Genomic DNA, 21,913 nt, shown 5'->3' with positions numbered 1-21,913 from the left:
ATTGCAAAATTTTTTCTTTCTTGGCAAGCCTGTTTAGCTCATGCAATCAGCTCTATGTATACTTTATACTCTAAGCTCATAATCAAGTGGGGCTATTTTAGAGCAGTAGATACCTGAGCCCTATTTCAAGCTTCCTTAACTGGATCTATTCCTTCCTAAAGCTACCCAAGAAGCCAGTTAGCAAAGACAGAAAACCACAAAATTACACATTCAGTCCCTTCTAGCCAGCTCTTCACCCTAGAAGACTTTTAGAGAATATATAATTAAGAAAAAGAAAATTGTTAGCCTTAAAAACTGGCTCAGTGAGTTTGCTATCAAGATCCTTGCCTGGGTTTGTACTGTGGAAACACCCTCAGTACTCACACCTAGTTCTCAATCATGAGATGATGATTAATACCAGCATTAGATCATCCTCAGCAATTGCCAGAGCTTTCTGCAAGGTTCTTGCTGAATTAAATCATTGAATGCTGCTCAGCACCTCTAAGCAAGCCCTTGAAACCTGATGCTGGCATCCATCCTGGGCACCTGACCTGGCACATTCATCTGGCATGATGCAGAAATACTGACTTGCATGGAGCCACTTCCCTCATGTCCTCTGTCTGAACCAGCTCCTTGTGCTCTGAGTCAGCTCTGAGCTGATGTGCCAGTGCTGTTTCCAAATCCAGGCAAGTCTGTGGATGATGAAGTTCCACAACTCAACACTGGTCCCTTAAATCTTGCAAGACCCAGACTCCTACAGCAATGACCTCCTCCCTTCCTTCTTTAGGCTGAAAAAATACTGTTGTATTTTCCTGTATGGTAATAAAATAGTCATCTCCCCTGTTACTTTTCTTCTGTACATTGCAAACTTTTTAAAAATTAAGTGAAAATTATTTTCTCTCTGTTACAGATAAACAGCCACAAAAAAGCATGGGTAAGCAATTAATCCTCTTGCCTGGTCATTTAGTAGCACAACTTGGTAGCAGAAATCATTTAATCTCAACAACTTTACCAACCAGCACTACTGGCAAGAATATGGCCTGTCCTCTCCCAGACAGTTATTTTTTGAGGAGAACAAAGAGAAGGGGTTTTAAAATTGTGTGTCTGTAGTGTCTGGAAACATTAAAAACCCCAACTCAGATACCAAATACCATCATGCTAGAGATCAATATCTGTATTCAATACGGAAATAAAAATATCATGTACAAGTTAATTTCTTACAGAGTGACTGCTTGGAGAAAAACACTATCTGATAGTAAAAAAGAATGTATCACTTGCTTAATTTTTATTTTAGCATATATAGTTCAGCACTGGAAACAGCTCATTTTTTGGACAGGTAGAAAGAAAAGATTGACTTCTACTGATTAAATCCTAATTCTGTCAGAACAAGCTCCAAGTCAACAAGTGTGTCAATACTTAACTAGGAATTAACTAAGGACTCCCATTTGTGTAGTTGTTTTAACAGCCTTTGCTGCCCTTCAGCTTTGGAGCAGGTTCAGCAGATGCACCTCAGGCCACGACAGCTCATCCCCACATCCCTCTGAACAGCAGGATTCACCCCAGCAGTGTGAGCCACGTGCTGCTGAGTGCTGCAGAAACCCTCTCCTCTGCCACATCCTGCAAATGAATACAGCTGCAGCAGTAGAAATTCCTGTTACTGCCTATCTAAGTTACAGACCCACTGCCAAAATAAATAAATAATAACCATTAGGAAAACGAGCACGTGATGCCACAGAAGGAAGCCTCTGGAATGATCAGAAATCCCATTTTGAGTCTCATCAATGGAGCACAACCAACATCTCAAAACAGATTGTACATTTTATGTGCCTGGATCTATCAAAGTAGAAGAAAGACTTTATTCTAATGCAAGGTATCAGGAATATGAAACTAGAAATCAGAGTAAACTTGGTCTGTGGGATTTGTGCAAATGCTGAAATGAGCAAGGAGCACATTGCATCAACAAGGCACTGGGGTTTAGGCTCTCAACTAAACTGAATCCTTATGGGAGCAATTCCAGTGCCATCCAACCTGGACTTGGATTCTTCCAGGGATGGGGCAGCCACAGCTTCTCTGGGTAACCTGTGCCAGGGCCTCAGCATCCTCCCAGGGAAGAAACTCCCAACACAGTTTATTTATCCTCTTCTGTCATTTTTTATTCATAGGAAGAACATATGTTCAGACTTCACAAGCCCCAAGTTTCAAGCCACTAAAACACTCTCATAGAAAAATAATTATTTGTGATGACCAGTTATCATAGGACTGTAAATAAATTCCTATTCTTAAAGTACAGTGGCAAGTCAGTAAATGCTGAGATCCAGAGTAGTAATAATTGTATAACTGAAGAAAAGTTAAGAAAAAAAAATGCAATTCAAGCAGCTAAAACTCAAAAGCTGCAGGAATAAAAGCGGGTTTTTGAAATCATCTTTACAAAGCTACATAATAGTTGGATGAACACAAAGCACTATAAAGATAGCCAATTCCTGAAAAATATTATTTCCCTTTCTTGGGTCAGTAAAACCCTTATTAACTAACAAAATATCTGCTTTAGGCTCTGCCTTAGGCTTATGCCTATTTGAGATGACCCAAGGTTGTCAGACAACAATGCAGTTCCTACTAAAAAACACACACAAAAAGCCCCACCAACACCAACAAAAAACCCACCACAAAATGTACTACTGTTTGCTTTTTTTTCTCTGGGACAATGCAGACTTTATTACATCTGCTATTACAACGTGCCTATAACAACGTTCTCTAACAAGCAGCCCTAAGGTCAAATATGTTCCTTGATCAATTTACTAGAGGTCCCTGGTGCTGCTGCTGTGGGAAAAAAAAATAATCCCTTTATTCCTTTGCTTCTCTATAAAGAAAAAAAAAAAGCTGTCACAAAGACATTTTTCTTCTCCCACTGCTCTTGACAAGTCAGGTAAACAGGGAGGGAATGCCCAGCTGCAAAGGACTGTAAGAGACCAGCATTAGCACAGGCACATAAAACCACACTGTTTATTTACTGAGCTACTCAACACAGCAGGATGATTCAGAACAAGGCTAAGGGGATTGGGATTGTCTTAGCAAAACACCTGCAGTGCTTTGCATGAGGACAAACACAAGGCACTCTGGATGCGTGGTCATCTTTGTACAGGAATTTAACAGTTCAGTACATTGCTACAGTCAAACAACCCTGACAAGCAAGAGCAGAAATTCACAGAGCAGCACAGTCATCACATCAACCCTCTCCTAGTTTTGTCAGGAGAGCTGTGACTGCTAGTCTGGTTTTACTCAACACACCAGTATCAACCAGTAAGTAATAAGTCTACCCAGAAAAGCAGATTTCTGGCAAACTTGCTACAGAAATCACTTCAGGCTTGCACCAAGCAGCAGAAAAGGAGTTAATCTCATTGGCCACAATGCTGATAGCCACTCTTACTCCTGCCTGACTGCATGACTTTTGTTTCAGATGCTGTGATTGATTTATTTTCACTCTGTGTGAGGGTTTTAGTCACAGGTTGGCACCGATGTTAACAGGAACCATTCCATTCAGCCCCCCAGCCTGGAGTGAGCCTGGAGCTCCAGTGCCTCTGGTTATCTGTGGGTGATTCCTGGGATTGTCTTTGTTTGTTCCCTATGGCTGATACTCATCACTTCTGAACAAACATATCTATTCCTGCAAACAGCCCCTTTAAAAGACAAATAAAATTAAAAAAAAGCCCTTTGCTAATGGTCTATAATGGGTCTAAATAAAGCCTGAGCTGTTCCTTACTCAAGCATGACTTCACTGCTTCTATTCCCTTCACACCCTGCCCAGTTGGCATAATTTGCAGAAGGGTTTTAGCATGGACAGTTGAAACACCCACATGCTGCCTGAACTAAAAACCTTAATCCTAGAGCCCCTTTCTTCCCCTATGATAGATAAATACAGCTTTTATTTTGATTACACCCATCCCATCTGCACTGCCAGTTTTCAATCCACGAAGACTGAGCTCCAACCATATCCCCACACAGATTAGGACATCATCTCACCCAACACAGTGGCTAGAGAAGGTTTAAAATCTGGCAGAACTCCAACCTTCACATTTCATATGGCCAGAACAGAATTCTCCCTCAAATAGCAGACTGCACATGTAAAAACCCCTAAGTCACCACACGTGGTAATTAATCAGCACACACCTTGGTGTGCTCCAAAATCAGGACATTGACAAAGGACAAGCAGGGGCCACAAAGGAAAGCTGGCAGCTTCTTCCAGGACCACACATTCCCACTCAGATGCCATGCCCTGAAACAATTTTAATCCATCTTTCTCTTTAAGCAGAGACAGCACTGCCACTGACGATGATACGACAGTGACAAAGGAGGGCTGAAATTCAGACCCAAATTGTTATTCCCCTCAGCTAGGCAGTTATGCACAAGAAACACTGCTTGTAAACACTTCTTTGTCAAACACTCAATTACAAGCTGCTTTATGAACAAAATGAGGCAGTGGCAAGGAAAGTGAGAGACGAAAATGGGGAAGCAATCTTCAGTGGCTCCCAGCCATCACAGCACCACAGCCCAGGAACTCCAGGTGACACTGCCAGCCCCTCTGGCAGAGGCATGGACACTGGGGGAAAACACCAAACCCAGCTCTGCAGAATGGGGCTTGGGTTTTCAGGATCTTGGCTTTGTTCTGCTGTTATGGTTATTTCCTATGTGGTAGGGAAGGAATAACTGGTTTATTTTTATATCTCTGCTTTTTGCATTCTGCACCAGGAGGAAAAGGAGAACATGTGCAAATGTAGAACAAGTTCAAAGCCCTCAGTTCAGGCAATGCTCACAATATGACTTTCTTTGTGTAATCCCCATTTACACCTTTATACACTGAAATTGCTCCATATGAGCTAGAAAGTAACTGGAAACTGGAACATTCATTTTTTTCATGTTAAAGCTGCAGATGTACTCCCCAATGTTCACCTGAGCTACCTCCAGCTTCAATCCTGAAAGGACTGAAGCTCTAACTCCAAAAAGATATTTCTGACTGACACTACAGCCAATAAATGCCATGTTAAATTATAAAATGCTGCCCAATGACCACCTGAAAGTTTTAAGAACCAACAGAAAAACAACTTCATGAGATCTAGCACCACTTTCCAGGAGGCTGCAATGTTCCACAGGGCTGCTCACCATGGCACTGCTATTCAAGTTGCCCTGGACAGCACCCCCTACTTGATCCAATACCTAGTCCTTGGATTCTTTTAGCAATACTATTCAAGTGAATAAGATTTCCCCTGGAAAGAGTTTTTTTCCTTGTTTTTACTATTCAGACAATGAGTCAAGCAGAGCTGTACGAGGAAACGTCAGAGAGCAAAGCGAAATCCATTGCTAATCTTCAAGTGGCAATGGATCTGCAGATGAAGGAAGAATTGATCCTGTGCTCCTTTCCCTAGAGCTGAACTGAAACCCTCTAACCAGAAGAAAGTAGAATGTGGAAAAAAAGGTGAAGATAAAAGATTTGTTTTTAAATAAAAAACCAGCACATATTTACACAGTTGACTTTAGACACCAACATTGAGAATTCAGCAGCTACCCAAAGAATACTCTGCTTTGTAATCTCAACAATTCCAACTGCAGAAAAAGCAAAATTGAAAGAAAGCTACCAGAAAGAGAAAAAAAAAAAAAGCACCAACTTTTGCATATAACAATAAGAGTTTACAAGTATAATTCCTAAAATTAACACATGAAACCTGGCTAGGATGTTTTTTTAATAAATTAATTTCAAGGCTCAACTTCAGAAAATTTTTAGAATCAACTTAGAGTGCTAATAGCTGGAAAAACCTACATACAGACATATTTCATCTCTGGAGTTAAAAGGCACATCCCCAGCTACATCTTAGGAGTTTCCCAACCAGTAAGTTTGGAAGAGCTTTAAATCTATCACAAACCCCTGCTGGCTTTATTTAATTTTTATGTTTCTTTAAGACAAAACATTAGGGAAAAGAGACTGATTCTGCCAAAACAATTGTGCAATGGCATTCTCCTGAACAGCTCCTAATAACCTTGCTTGAAGGAAAAATGCAAGTGCTTATTTTACCTAAGAGTTGCCTCCAAACCAAAGATGTGCTCACTCAAGCTGTGTATATTCCCAACAGCTCGTGTAAACCATCCATCAGGCAGAAGTCTGAAGATGATCTCCCTGAAGAATGGAACAGAAAGAGGCTGAGGGATGTGGGTAACACTGCCCCAGGCTGCAGCTGGGGAGGGAAGCAGCTGAGAGGTGCAAACAGCATCATCTCTGACACAAGGAGAGCCAAGTGTGCTGGAGCAGGGCCACTGAGTGACTCCAGGCAAAGGCTGGCAGCTGCCAAAGCAGCCCTGCTGCAGCTCCTGGCACACTGGGGATCCCAGCAGCCTCCTGCAGAAGCTGAGATCCACAGCCAGCAGTCAGCAAGGACCAGTTCTGCATGAGGAAAGCAACAGTACCTCATGGAAAAGGTATTTATCCTGTCTCAACCACATGTGACAGTGGGATGTCATCTTGTTTGCTTTAAACCAGCTCAGATTTAGACTGGAGTGGTGCAGATGGTTTAGTCATCATACTGATAAGTGTGCTAGGAGAAGAATATTGGCTGTCTGCATCAACTGTGCTTATTTCACACCAATAAAAATACCTGTGATCATCTCAAATATCACTGCAGACATGTGGTGCAAGCAGAGGAACAGAGGCTACAATTAGGTAACAGATTCCAGCCTCTTCTGCAAAGTTAGCTAAAATATTGGGCAGCTAGTGCTTAAATCAAGATGAAGTAACCTTTTAGATGCTTCTTGTCCAAATCAGAAAAACACATCCAAAAATACTGTGGCTTCTTCAGGGTCCTAGCCCCTCCTGCAGCACCCACACTGAACCCAGGAATAAGGTCCCTACACATCACAGACACCTGGAGCATGTCCCTTCTCACAGCTATGAAGAAATGTCCAATAAAATCCTCCAGCCAAGGCTCTGAATCTAATCAGATAGCCCACACTACTCCATTTTTCAACTTGCTACAATCACAGGATCCAATAGAAGTGCTCTATCTTGGTACCTTCTCCAAAAAGAACATACAAATAGTGAGAGGAAGGAAGAGGGAAAAGAAGGAGGACTTCGTGCATTGTGTCACCCAATTATATTCAAAAGAGAAAAAGATACAAGTGGTTATAGCTTCCTGTAAATTACTTCATGTAATTAAATCCCCTTCTCTAAATTACAGCCCATTTAGCTCTTCTTTTATAACAATGTAACCAATGACCACCAACAACCTTTTTTATAGCGTCTAATGCCACGTAAGTTGTTAGCAATGAAATTCCCTTTTTATTTCTGCCTTTCGAAAAAAGCTGCTGTAATGAGATTCATTCACAGCTACTTACAGACTGTCATCGAGAAGAGAGGATTGCCTTGTTTCCCTTTATTCTGCTCCCTCTGAGGCTATATTTAAGCAAATGTGACCTAAAGTCCTTTTCAGTCATCTAAATGCAGGTGGAGAAGTTAAAGGTGAGCAGCAAGAGTTTTGAAACACGGTAGCTTTTAACTGGTTTGATTCTCCACACACATAAAGCATCACTTCTAACACTGCACCAGCGTGGCTTAACTATCTTCCTGCCACTTGAATTTTCTGAGCTGCCTCAACTTGGAAACCAGGAACACCAGGTCAAGACTTGTTTGCAAGCCCCTGTTTGCTGGGGACAAGTCCTGCCCGATGGGAGCAGCTCTGAGCAGCTTTCCCTGGATTGTATCCCATAGGAAATGTCTGTGTGTCTGTCTGAGCTGTGCTCAGCCATGCTTCACTGGGGCTGCAGCTCCTGCACTGGGGAGCTGAGATGGATGTGACAAGTCTCTGCAGGCACTGCAGCTCAGCCCCTGCAAGCAAGCACTGGCAGCACCCAGTGCTTCCACCACTGTGCTCCCCAAATCTATTCCAACACATCCTAAGAGTGCCAGCAGCCATCTGGAGGCCTGAGCACCTCACTGCTGCCCAGATGGGAATGCTGGGGTAGAGCAAAAGCAGGGACAAAGGAAGCAGAAGCCAGTGCTGCAGGCAAAGCCTTGGGATCTGGTTGTGAACACAGCATGGTTGATGTACCAGCAGCAGTCTGATCCTTAAATACACAGCAGGGAGCAGAGTGCACGTGGCAAGGCACTGCAGCCCTGCATCCCCATCCCCACAGCCCTGCTCTGACACAGGAGAACATCCCCACCCAAAAAAAGGCCATGGCAGTAAAATGTTGGCCAGGGGAGCCAGCCCTGCCCGAGCCAGCAGAGGCACACCAAGGAGCTGCACTCAGAGGCAGCTGAGCCTCTCCAAAGGAATCAGGAGAGCTCTATGAAAGCAGGGACAAGTGGGGCACGTGGAGCAGCAATACTGGCAAGGGACAGTCAGCTACAAAAGGGGAACCCACTGATCCAGACAAGCAAGCATTTCACTATTCTCTGAAAGAGACAAAGCCATGTTTTCTCTTACATATCACACTTCCAGCAGCCAAAACACACTTTACATCACTGTTCAGAAAATAATATTTGCAGTGTAATAAAAACCAGCATATGCTTCTGTTTCATTCTTCAGCATTAGTCAAAAAATAGTTGGACACCCCACAATTCTAATAAGCACAATCTCTTCAATTTATGTTTCCCTACCAGAACAGAGGGTTTTGAAATACATTTTTTCTGGCTTAAGCAAAGGCTGCCTCCTGTCACAGTTCCCAGAGGGTTTATGAGACTGTTTTGCACTGCTCCTGAAGCAGTGTGCTACAGAAATCTGTTATGGAAGTTGTAGCTCTCCAAAGGTGGCTGCAATCCCATGATGAAGTTACCTGTGCCACAGCTATAATGCAGACTTTAATGGTCTAATGTTGGTACAGCATTTTAAACGAACTACACACACTGCAAAGTTCTCCCTCTGCTGCAGAGCAGGCTCTGCAGCCACTTCAAGAATCTCGATGAATTCTTGGATAAATTTAGCAAAAACAACAGCACTTCTTTGTAATAGCAGGGTTTCATTTGGGAAATAAACATCCACTTTTTATTTACAAAGGATTTTTCCTCCTCCTGCCACTGCTGTGCTATGCCCACTGCTTCCCTCTACTTTGATCCAGAAAACAGAATACCAAGTGCCTAACCAGGACTTAAAGCAGATTTTTAAATTAGTTCCTGACAGTGCAAACAGATTGCTATTGATTGAAATGAGGCTGATTTTAGGCCCTGGATTAGCAAACCTAATGCCTCGATGGTGTGTTGCCCATTGCAGCTCTGTGCCCGCTGCTCCCCCGGCAGCTGCAGATGAGCGTGAGAGAGGAGGGCAGGGCCAGCTGTGCCTGCAGCCCTGCTCAGCTGGAACCAGGGCTCCTCCCAAATCCCCAGGGCCAGGACCCTGCTCTACACCCTCAGCAGCAGCTTTGGAGCCTGTCTGTAAGCTCAGGAGGGTGTTTGGGAAAGCTTTGCTGGAGCCCAGCACAGAACTCGCCAAGCGCAGTGACCTCCGCTGCCAGCCACATCTGGATGGAACCAAAGCTCTGGGGGAAGCCAAACCCTGGCTGTCCTTCCCAGACAGCCTGGCCAAAATCTGGGACAGGCTTCACACAGGTAATGGCACCACCTCAGCAGCCCTGCTCCCCCAGCCAACACAAATGCCTACTTAAAAAAAAAAAATCAGTGCGAGAGCTTTCATGTCCAAATTGTACATTCTTGTACTTACAGAGGTAGAAATGGATCCTGCTTTTAAGCAGCATTTTACTGATTAAAAGAAAACGGACATTTTTCCTCTTGCTTTGTTGCTTAGTTTCAAAGAACGTTTAAATAACAATATCTACTAACAAAAAGGGTAACATCAATTAGAAACAGAAAGAAACTAGTTTGTATAATTTCAGCGTTCAAAAGCACTGAAATGCAAACACCAAAGCAGCACACACCAAACCAAACCAATCCCCAAAACCCACATTAAAGGCAACCTTTGTTCTTTTTTTTTTTCCTGTAAGCTGACTGCCTAGAATTCATTGGGTTTTAGTAGCCTGAGATACTGAAGGTAACAGAGTAAGTTACTGCTCTATTCGAACCCTCTTAGAAACAATTCAGCTTCCAAATGCTACATTATTAAGACATGGAAGAACAGGCATATCCATGTCCTCTGGCTAACGACAAAGACTCCAAAGGTTATTTTTCAGACTCACTCTCCTGCGTGGCTGCTGAACCTCAGCTAAGAAAGGGACATTTCAGTCTGATCTGGCACCACTAAGCACACACTGCCTCCAGCCCACCAGTGGCTTCAAATCCAAGCATGATAAATACTACTTATCATTATCTGAAAAATAGAAGTTAAACTCAAGCAGCTACACGGTCCTATTGCCCAACCATCAGCATGAGCAATATGATGCCAAAGGAAATCTTCTGCAGTATTTCATTGTCCAGATGAGCTTCTAGATGGTTTCTCTCTGTCTTAGGAAAGGCCTCACAGCCTTTCAGTATCATCACACACAAATGGGGGCAAGGGGATGTAAATGGGCTGAAAAGGAGCTATCAATTTTCACCTAGACATCAGAAGAAACAGCGTGCATCCTGGATGGAAAAAATGACTCAGTGTATCACCTTTAGCTCAGATCAGCAGTAACCCAGAGCACAGCCCTCCTGGGGGGCAAGGAGGGTGTTAGATCCACTAATGAATGTTGGATAACGAGATGATGAGCATCACAGAGAAACCACATGAATAGGTAATCAAACTTGTTAATGCAATTTAGCAGTTCCAGTCCAGCAAGAGCCACACAAGGCGTTACATTAATCACCTACAGTCTCAGCAGCCTGGGGAGGGCTGGGGAGTGAAGGAGGCTCAGGAATCAGCTGTGCTTTCCCTTCCCTCCCTCCTGGAAGCTCTGCTGAGGTCTCAGAGATGTCACACACAGTGTTAGCTCCCCTGGCCTCCCTGTCCTCCAGGCTCCAGACCCAGCTGGCTATTTATGAGCACTAAATACGTGCTACACCACCCTGCTCTCCTCAGCTCCTCCGAGACTCTCCCTCCTCTGGGTGATTTAAACAGTGGGTGAGAAAAGGAAGGAGGAGGTGTAAGACACTAATCTTCGTGACAAATGACTATTTGCAGAACACTGTGTTATTACAGCAGCATTTAACATCTAAATATATTCAACACACGGTGATGCTCCCAAGCTGACTAAACAGAGCTTGAGGTTAAGCTAACTGGAAATACCAGCAACCCAACTTTCCTATTAGCCCCAACTCTTTTCAGAAGGTGGTCATTTTACAGAAAGGGCAACTGGTCCTAAAGCCCAGAAAAAAAGGAAAAAAAAAAACCCAAAAGTCCAACTGTTCTACATCCATGGTGCTCAAACAGTCAGAGGAAAAAGCAACTCTAAAAATGAAACCAGAAAAGAGAACAGCTCAGCTAAGGCTAATCAAAGACTCTCTCAAAGTTCAAAGAGTGACTCTCCAAAAACCAGAAAAATTACATAAGGGAACACTGGAACGAAGAAGTTTTATTTTATATGTACCTCTTACTTAATTTAATCAAATTATACATCCAACCCTTTAAATCCCTGAAAGGGTGATGGGCTGCTCTCCCACCAGCACTGTCTGCAGTTGTGGTGGGGATTCCTTTCCCCGGCCACTGGAATAGCTTTGGGCATGGCCTTTGGAAAGGCAATGACTCAACCTGCAAGGAATGCTCCTGTGCTGGAGGGAGTTACAGCCTTTCAGAGGGGCTGGAGTTACTGCAGGCCACTCTGGCTACACCAAACCCCAGCCCAGCTTTGAACTCCTTCTCACTCCACATGCCTGATCCTGGTGACTGCAAGAGCTTTTGCTGATCCCCACTACAAAGAGCAGTTTCAAGCCAGCACCTTTCCCTGTGCCCGTGTGTTGAGAGCAGCCCCAAACTCTGACAAATCTTGGGCAAAAGGACCAGAACTATTTGAAGTGCCTTTTTCTCCTTCTGCTTAGCAAGAGATAAATGTGTTTGAATGATTTTTATACACAGTTGGGAGTAATAGGCTGGAAAGGACAGATTGGTTCTTGCAGCCCTCTCCCCATAGCCTGAGGTACAGAACAACCAAATATTCAGGAGCAATAGCAATCTGGATGCTTTGTCAAATGGAGTGAAGTATAAATCTAATTTTCTAAACAAAGCAGACAACCTGGCACTGAAATCAGCTTACCACTTTGCACCTCTCTACAAGGATTAGCAGAATGCCATAATTATAATGCCCAATTTGATTTATTAGAGGAGGCTGCATAGAAAAGATGACAATTCAGTAGCATTGTGAAGAGAAGGGATGAGAGTAGAAGGAAAGCTTCAAATTGAGCAGTAATTTCTAAGCAACATCTCAATATAATTAGCATTAATTACAGTAAGCTATCCAAATTAGGTATAAACCTATGTTTAATAACCCTGAGATGCAAAAATCACCCACCAAATTCCAGAAAACTTAATATTACAGCCAATTTGTCTAGACAGCTTGGCAGGAAATGCCAGAATCCTAGGTGTGAAATTTGTGGTTACAAAAAGAAGGAAAAATTATTGAACTTGTCTATATATCACTTGCATAATGAGTTTAAACTAAGAATAGCCTAGTTCATGTAGCTTAGATTTTGCTGCTACTTTCATCAACCTTACAGACCTCCAAACTTGTCTGGTTTTCACAACTGTATGAGCCAGGATAATAGGATAAAAACCTCCCTTCCCAACAAGAGAGGAATTCTAAGTGTGACTTATTTAAAGAAGCACCATGTATTAATGAGTCACTCATCACAGGTCTTCTTTTATACTCTTTGTGCAAGCTCCTCATTTTTTAGAGTTTGTTACTTATCCTTACAGGTTAAAAAAAAAAATAAAATTAAACAATGGAAGTTGAATTCAGGTTTTTATGAATGTAGCAGCAAACTCCCTATTTAATCACTGATGGCAGCCAAATACTACTCAGAAGAAATAGGTACAAATATCCTCATTTTTCAAAGCTGAAATAACAATAAACTAAATATCTGGTAAACTAAGGCAGCAGAGTATGAGAGAAATCAGAGTCTGCCAATGCAACAAAATCTCTTACCCCTGAGGCTTCTATGGAAGTGCCATGAAATCCCTAGTGGACATAACTATGTGAAACTGAGTTTTAAATTTCATGTAGAACATGTCAGTGTTATCAACCTTTTCCTCCTGCAGGAAGAGGGAACCTCCCCACTGTCTCACACATCCACAACTATGCAAATCCCTGCAGGGTAATTTTAGAATTTAAGAAACAACTTTCACCAGACCATGAGAATTCTAACTTCAAATGTGATGAGCCCTTCTAAATCAATATGCTGAAACACAAAAGACTATTTGTGGAGAAGGGGAGGGTTACATGACATAACCTTCACCATCTTTTTAAATGTTAAAATATTGCAAGCCTGAAAAAACATTTCCAGTAACTGGACAATTCAATCTTTTGCTGTCTGGCACACACAAAGGATTAGTTTCATGGAACAGAAGGTGGCTTGAGTTAAACAGCTCTTTTTCTGCTGGAGAAATGGAGAATAAAAACCACTTTTTTATCTTAGTGTGTTTCTTAGCTCAGAACTAATGCTGGAAGGTCAAGTGCACTGGTGCTCCCACTGGCTGCCACTTGGCACCCTGTTAAGGACAAGTGGGAAAGTGTCCACAGAGAGATGCTGTGTGCCATGGGGATTGCCAGCCCATGAATGCACACTAAGTCACTAACAAATCTCCCTGCTGAGCAGCAGGGAAGTGATAAAGAGCCTGCCAGCCACAGCCTTTTCTTTGTCACCTGCCCCTCTGAACACACTGTGGCTCAGAAGGAGTCTCTGCAATAATTCCCTCCAGCACAACTCTTCATTCATTAATGCTCTACCACATTTTAGAAGGGTACACAAGAAAGACTGCCCAGAGCACAGCTTCCTGCAAAATGACTTTCCACTTCTACAGTACCTGAATAGTTTCTCCTCCTCAACACTGTGTTTTGGGGGTAAGTGAAACTCGAGCAATGAGATGGACATAGAAGTTGGCAACCTCCAGGTGCACATTGCCCAGCACAAATCCTCCAAAGGAGTTTATCATCTGATGATTTTGTGTTCAAGACCACAAGGGCCACAAATCTACTGTCTGAATCACTGCAGTGTATCAAAGCTGCAGGACATGAGGGAGGTCAGCCCCTTCCCTCCTACACCACCCAGTACACCTGTTCCACTTCAGCCTGTGGAACCTGCCCTCAACACAGCACCTGAGCACTTGGCCTCGAGTCTTGCAGAGGCACAGTTGTCCCCAGCCCAGCTTACAGAGAAGCCATTTACATGGGCAGCCTCACCTACCAGCAAGGGCAACACCTCACAAGGCCACGCTGGTGGCTCCAGATGAGAAGTATTTCCCTACCTGTTTGGACAGCTTCAAGGGGAGTTTCTTCTTCATCCTCTCCTTGCCTCTTTCTGCCTCTCTCTCGGAGCTCCCCGCGTCGTTGTTGTGGCCATTTTCACTTGGCTCAGCAGATACACAGTTCTCAGATTCTCTGGGTTTCTTGCCTGGGTGCCTCTCCCATTTCTCCTTCCGCTCCTGAGGCTTTAGTGACATGTCCTTCTGTAAAGGAGATTAAAAAAAGAGAATGGTAAGTTCTTTAAGTTCTTTGCAGCTACCTTTAAGCATTAAGATGTATAAATACTGAAAAAACCCACAAACAAGACAGTATGTGTTGTCCAGAGATGACTTAAGATGAATAATTAGGCATACACAATGCAAACAGTAATTTTAGATTAGATTAAATTAGGATGAATATTCTCCAGGCTATGTGTTTGATTAATTTCAGTGATGCTGGAAGGGTATGAAAAGGAGCTCACTTCAGATTAATTCAGAAACCATACATCAACAGCACATGAGCAAATCAGCATCCTGAAGGGAAGCCTCAAACTGTTCAAGTGAAACAGAGGTGGGTTTTGTTTTTTGTTTCTGATCTGAGAAGGAAACCATCAGACCCCCCTTGGGGCTGACAGCCTCTGATTCACAGCAGCATTCATATGGAGAAAGGCACTTCTAAAGCCCTACCACAAATTCCCTGAGCCAGAGAGATCAATGGGATCCAAACACACAACAGAGGTTGAACACTTCTAAGTGCTAAGTGTCTGCCCTGAACCAGGCTGCAACACACAATCTAGCACAGTTTAAAAGCGGGTATGTCATGTCACAATGATTAACATTGCAAGTGAGATCAGAGAAGGGAATTACTCTGCTATCCCTGGCATCTCTGAGGACTGGAAGCTGAACTCCCAGTGACAATGTACCAAGCTCCCTCTCTATGCACACCGTGTGGAAAAGGAGTTGAAGAAATAATATGCCAAATCACTGTGACACTGGGTCACTACAGCTAGATACATTTTCCACTTATGTCTTTTATTAACTGCTCAAGGGATAAAAACTGAATTCTTATGGGAATGTTTTGCAGGGTATCTATTCCAATTATTTTTTTTATGTGAGGTAAATGGATAAGGAAATACCCTAAAGGCAATGCTTACTATGCCAAAATTCAGCCACAGATATTTTTCTAAATGCCTTGCTTTTAACTCAAGCAGTTACATGACAGGTATTTGTATCTTACATGAATGGAGATCACAATACAACTGCTCACATCAATGCACACACCTTCAGTACTGCAAAGGAGCTCATGAAAATCATTAGCTCTCTAGTGTCTCAAAAACTGAAGCCCAACAAAAAAAGAAAATTAGGAACTGGAATGAAATGCCCTGCTGATTGCTCCAGATTACTTCCTCCCCCTCTCCTTTAATTAGTGAATTGACTGCCTCAGTGTGCAACATGCTGATTCCACTCCAAATCACTCACTTGTTTAAAGTCACCCTTCCCTGGGAAGTGAGTGATGCTCTGGCACTTTAGGGTCACAGACACACTGAAATTAGAACCCAGGCAGTAAACCACAGCTGTTTCCAACCCCAGCCCAGGCTCCAGACAATCAGCCAGCACCCAGCCTCTCTGCAAACACCTTGCAGGAGTCCTGTGGGGCTGGAGGCTTCTCTTAGAGCACACACAGATACAGCAAATTGCAAAACCCCCAAAGATACAACTCTTCCACCAAAACTAAAATAACCAGCACTGTCTTGGAGGCACAGAACACAGCTCAGCTTGCGAAGTCCACTATGAGGGAGAGAGCAAGGAAAATACCTATCTGGCATTATTCTCCATGAATGATAAAGGAATATAAATCAGTGTTCAGTTTGGTTTTAGTTTAAAGATAACACTTGAAAGCAGCAGTTCAAGATGCCAGTTGAAGAAGGTCATATTGTGCTGTTTACTGGGAAGCTACTGAGATAAAAATCAAAATGCTAATCTTCAGTAACTAATCAGAAACTTGTCATGTGGGAATGCTATCTGCTAACTGATATTCAGCAAAACATTAGAAACAGTAATCACCACAAACGTGCACTTCTCAAAGCCAGATGCAGCCTGTGATGTGACAGCAGGTGCAAGGAAGATGCTGCATGAGGTGACACGGAGCCTGAAGGGGGAGAAAGGAGGTTGGGGCAGAATGCCACCACCTGAGAGCACCAGCAAATCATGCACTCCTGGCTTGAGGGGCAATATGCACTTCTAAGGATGCCTTCAAAGCCAATAGATTACCATCCTGGTTTAAACTCTATCTGGTTTCACATGGTGGTTAATGCTTTAGGGAAAGTCTTCCCTTGGTACCCACAGCACATTCACTGCAGGTTTTCATACTATTTCTTTCAACACAGAACTGGTCTGGAAATCTGTGTTTTTCTCCTTATTGAATCCTCCAAAATTCCCTGCTTCGAAATGCAGCTTTTCATCCCATTTTGTCTGGAGATTTAAGGCTTGTCTCATCACTGAGCTACCAGCAAAATTAATTCATGAAATACAGTTATAGCTGGATCAAAGCCAAGGAAATAATTCATTCACTTGTAGTGCCATCCAAGAATTTCAAGCACTTTCCAAACAGCCATGAATTAAGCCCCAAGGCTGAGGCTGCTCCTGCCTCCAGTGGGGGGACAGTGGAAGGAGACCTGGGGCAGCCACAGGCACAAAGCCACGTTTGTGTGACAAGAAAACCTAGTCCAGAGTGCCCCTTCTCCCTGCTCCAGCAGAGGACACAGCTCCCAGGACACTGAGCTCAGCAGCCCTTGCTGACAGAGGGTGACAGCAGGGTGTTCTCCAGGCTGCTAAGTGCAGAGCTCTGCAGCCTCAGGCAGACAGCAGGAGGGGGCTAATGGGGTTTCTGTTCTTGCCTCCTTTGTTTCCTTTCTGTTTGCCCTACTAAAAGGGCCTTCCAGTGATTGCTCTTTTACTAAAGTTTATGACCTCCAAGTTGGGGAGCCTCACTTACCACAAGAGCTTACTATTTTTGGATGTGCATCTGTGCTTGTGCACAGGCAATTGCTGGAAAATTTAAGCACATCCAGAATATACAGTACATCAGAAGAGTGGAGGTTTATTGATGCACCGTGACTGACTTCAAGCCAGAAATCCCAGCCTGCAGGTGAGACTGGGCTCCTGACAGACTGCCCCACTGGAGCCTTCCCCCCAGGCAAGCCCAGAGCAGCAGACACTGTCACCCTCTGCACATCAGGTAAAACCTGGGGATTCACTCAGGGACAGGATCTGAAATCAGACCCCAAAGTCAACAGGTCTTCACATCAGCCTTGTGGTTTCTGCCCAGCCCAGGGCTCTGCAGACCTGCCTGCCTTTGCTGTCACAGCAAACCCCCTTCTCCAGGATCCAGGCCCATTCTCTCTTCTCAGTTCCAGGAATTAGACTGCTAAATCTTGCTCCAGTGTATAGAAAACTGTTTTGTTCCTTACTAGTCGCTGCTTCCAGGACTGTCTCCTACCTGTCCTCACTTCAGAATTTCTTTGACACCTTCCAGGGCAGGCTACAGCCTCTCCATCTGCAGCCCCTGTCTGTGTGCAGATGGCTCTAACTGGCTGCATGGTTACAGATAGGGAAGAATCAGACCTTTCTTCAGAGCCCCTTTCCTGGCAGATACTCCATGAAACACACAAACTGTGCCTCCCTATTTGTTTATTTGGATGTACAGACACCAAGGAACACTTCATCTGAAAGTGAGACTGTGGTACCTCCTCCAGCTCTCCCTGGAACACCTCACACACCTTCACAGCAGCTGCAGAGATTCACTGACAAAGCCCCTGCCAACCCAAGTATGTAACCTAGGCTCTGCAACAGATTTTAGGAGTCTGCAATAAAAACCCTTGTGATTTTTTTCCCATCACTATTCAGCCCAAGCTAGTTATGCAATTGCACCTCTGCTTGCAGCAGATCTGGCAGGAACCCTTAATCACTTGGAACACTCCTCCCTGAAAAGCCATTTTTCTCCTGTCACCAAGGCACAGCTGCAATCCCCAAAGACACCCAAGGTACACACTGCCCAGTTTATAAGTAAAGCTGGGAATAACGTGGGTGCACAGCTCTCAGCTCTGGAATGAAACTGTTCTTACCCCTAAAATGCACAGCTAGAGACTTCTGCACAATGGACTCCATGTTCTGTTTGATCAGGAAATAATGATCAGCCCTGGAGGAGCCTGGCACAAGCTCACATCCCACAGCCATCCTCTGGCTGGAGTTATCACTGCCTGTTTGCTCAGCCCAGCTCAAACTCAGCCTTAATCCTCTGAATTTACACAGCTCTGAGGTCTCAGAAAGCGTGCAAGGAAAGGCTGTGGTTGTAAATACCTTTCATACCCAGGGAACCCTTAAAGAGCCTGGAGAAAATGTCCAAAACTCACACAGCTATTTGAAAACCCTCGAGTATGCTGCTGGGATGCAGAGGGTAAAAATAACAGCTACAGATAATAAAATAGCTATCCTCAGCCCCCAAGCATCAGCTCAGAATGCAGCCCTGGTGTGAAACCCAGTCCATTACAGCCCCCTGTCCCCAGAGCCCAGCAGGCACTGCGAGGCTCAGCCCAGGACTGGTTCCACTCCACTCCTGCCACGCTGCCTCTGCCAGCTTCACAAGATTATATGGGCTGATTTCCCAGAAGGGAAACAGCCTCCAGCTTCTCTCTCCACAGCTCTTCACTGCACCACTTATTTCTTAAGTTTGGCAATGTGAAATATCCTACTGAACATCAAATAGGAGAAGGATCCATACAAAGGAAATAAAAAACACTGCTGCCTCTGAAACTGACCCTGCTTGCCCGTGTTTCTGCCTCCAGCTACTCTCAAAAAATTGCAATGGAAAAGCCCCTGAGGATCTGAGCACCATCTATCCTTGTATCAACTTTATCATGCAATTAGCAGTAGGTTGTCAGATGTCTTTGTTTAATAGTTCAGGGAGAGATCCTGGCTCAGAAAGGACCTGAAACAGATTTATTTTAAAGTAGGTTAATTTTTAAATATTCCTATTGACCTGATACTCAGTTTATAGAACCACAGAAACAATTGCTGACAATGTTCTCGTGCTTTCTAAGCAGACAAAGCACATTACAAATACAGACAGGACCACTACGAACACAAACCTACTGCCCATGTATTTGCATAAAGGGAACACAGGAGACAGTAATTCAGATGGAAAGACAATAGTGGAGATATACAGGAGAAATGTACATGAAAGACAAACTTTAAAGCATGGATTTGAAGACAGGTCTGGAGAGAAAGAAACCACTGCAAGAACAGGAGCCAGCACAAGAAGAGACAAATAGCCAACAGTCAAATGAAATCAGGTGAATAACAAGGAAAGAAAAAAGGGATAAAAAAGGACCACACCAAGGTGACTGAATTCGAACTCAGCAGGGTGAACAGGCAGCAAACACAACTGGAGACCTCGAAAAAGAGTAGAAGCACATTTAACAGTGGGAGGGGGGAGAAGGTGAGCTCTGCTCTAGAGCTGAGGGGCAGAGTTTGGGGGCAGTGGGGGCAGGCAGGGGCAAGGAGGGCTGGCACAGCCCAGCACTGTGGCTCCTCCTGGAAGCAAGGCAGGAGCCAGCCCAGACTGCCTCTCCCAGAGCCCAGGGCACTTTGGGAAGCACACTGCTGGCATGTCCAGCAGACAGCTCCATCTCCACCCATGGGGAAGCTCTCACTTCTGAAATACAGCACACACTTGTTTTACTTTCCAGCCCTCTTTCTCCCCCACTGTGAACTCCACTGCAAACATAACTCAAGCCCCCAAAGCCTCTCAGCCAAAGACACTAAAGCTGTTCCAAAAGGCAGAAACAAGAGTCTAGATTTGAAGTGACTTTCTTGCTTTGACCCGACATTCAAGCAGTGCAATCAATATCAATTAAAATGATTGCAAATGAAATCCTTGCTTGTTTAACCTTGGACTGCAATTCTCCTTTCACAGCTGACATATTCCAGATGAGTTCGGGTCCTGCTTTTTAAAATGCATCACATTTGCTCTGACCCTGTCACATGCTTAGCTCAAGAATAAGATGACTTTTTGACAAGACAGATTTGGAAATGTTAAGACATTTGGAGCTGACACTGGTTTGCAGGTTTATGATACATGATTTAACTTAAAAATACAAGTGGATGAACCAAGAAACTTACTGTAATTGAAACACTCAAATTTATTACCAGAGGCTACGTTCCTGTCACCTATGAATAGCTGAAGAGCAAGCTGCCATACTCTGCTGAACACCCACTTGTTATGTCTCCCAGGAATTAAGACCTTTGCTTCTAGGAGCTCAGAGACACAGTACCAAGTAGAGAAAGCTTGGACAAATGCTTCCTCAACAAAACAATCAAAAATTACAAAAAGGAAGGTCAGTTCACTATTCTTTTAAATGCATTTCAATCCATGTTGAATTTACAAGGCTTTGATTGCTCTTTTTGCTTGCACAAGACCTGAATAAATAATGATACAGTGCTGAGCAGTAATTGGTTCTAAAAACTGAGCAGAAAAGGAGTGATACTGTTCCTTTCCTTTCCAATTACTCAAGGAAAAACCCAGTCCTCTCCCCCCACAGCAGGAGGAAGTACCTGGAAACAGAGTGTTTAACGTTCATTTAGAGGACAGTAAGAGTGCACACAGCAAACACCATCACTTTAGCAAGAGGCCAAGGAAATCCACAGGAATGTGAGCATAAGGCAGTCCATGATTTTGGTATAAAAAACATTCCCATCACCCATTGGGGAGGTGGATACACAAAATCTGCCGTTTGAAGCCTCACTCCACAGGCAGCCAGCTGTGACTCCAGTCTCCTGCTCAGAGCCTGCGGGTGCCTCACTGCAGAGAGCTGCACCCCTCTGCTTCCTCTCAGCTGCCTCCTCACAGACACTGCACAGCTATTAGGACTCCCACAGGTGCTTGCTGTCCATCAGAAAGGAAATGATCCCATTTTAAGCCATCACTATTACCTGCAGTGATGGCAGTAAATGCCCGACGAGCGCTCCCAGAATTACTGTCAGGGAAAGTGTGTCAGAGAGCGAGGGAGCTGAAATGATTGAAGGGGAGCTGGGGCACCATTTCCAGGTAGATGAAATGAGGCATATTGCAAGCACAGCCTGCCTGGCTTTTACAGCCTGCAGGAGTGCTGAAAGGTGCTGCTGCCCATGCACCACCAGGCCACCCTGCCCAGCTTCCACTGCAGATAAAAAGCACATTTTGGCTGAAGCTGCTTTCAGCCAGGATTGGGAGCTCAGCCTGCCTGGTTTATGTCATGTACAGAGGAGTGGAAAGAGCTTGTGGCTGTCAGACAGCAGCTTCTCCAGCTGATTTGATGGCTGCTCTGCCAGGTGTGAATGCTGAGCAGGGAGCACATCCTTCATCCAGCTCCCACCCTCCCAGGAGCTCCTTCCCAAGGGACCCATCAAGAATGGCAGCAGCACCACACACTGCCCAGCACCCCACAAGTGACAGACTATGCAAAAACATCCCCATCTTGAAGAACCTGACCTGGGGCCATCAGTCTCAACTAACTTCCAAAGGTATCCAGCAAGTAAAGCTACACAGTCAGGCA

At 44.2% G+C, this 21,913-nt stretch overlaps 1 protein-coding gene across 23 annotated transcripts in view; it reads right to left on the bottom strand.

The window, feature by feature from the left end:
* Positions 1 to 21,913, bottom strand: part of FBRSL1 (fibrosin like 1) — a 494,766-nt gene that overhangs the window by 349,744 nt on the left and 123,109 nt on the right. For all 23 annotated transcript variants that reach the window (XM_056504116.1, XM_056504126.1, XM_056504139.1 and 20 more), the window contains exon 2: positions 14,346 to 14,546. In XM_056504116.1, coding sequence (XP_056360091.1) covers positions 14,346 to 14,546 — 201 coding nt within the window. The remainder of the gene's footprint in view (positions 1 to 14,345; positions 14,547 to 21,913) is intronic.

This window comes from Oenanthe melanoleuca, chromosome 15 (genome assembly GCF_029582105.1).
Source record: "Oenanthe melanoleuca isolate GR-GAL-2019-014 chromosome 15, OMel1.0, whole genome shotgun sequence".
NCBI classification, from domain to species: domain Eukaryota; kingdom Metazoa; phylum Chordata; class Aves; order Passeriformes; family Muscicapidae; genus Oenanthe; species Oenanthe melanoleuca.
The sequence above is the reverse complement of the archived record's forward strand: the minus strand, read 5'-3'. Positions and strand labels throughout refer to the sequence as shown.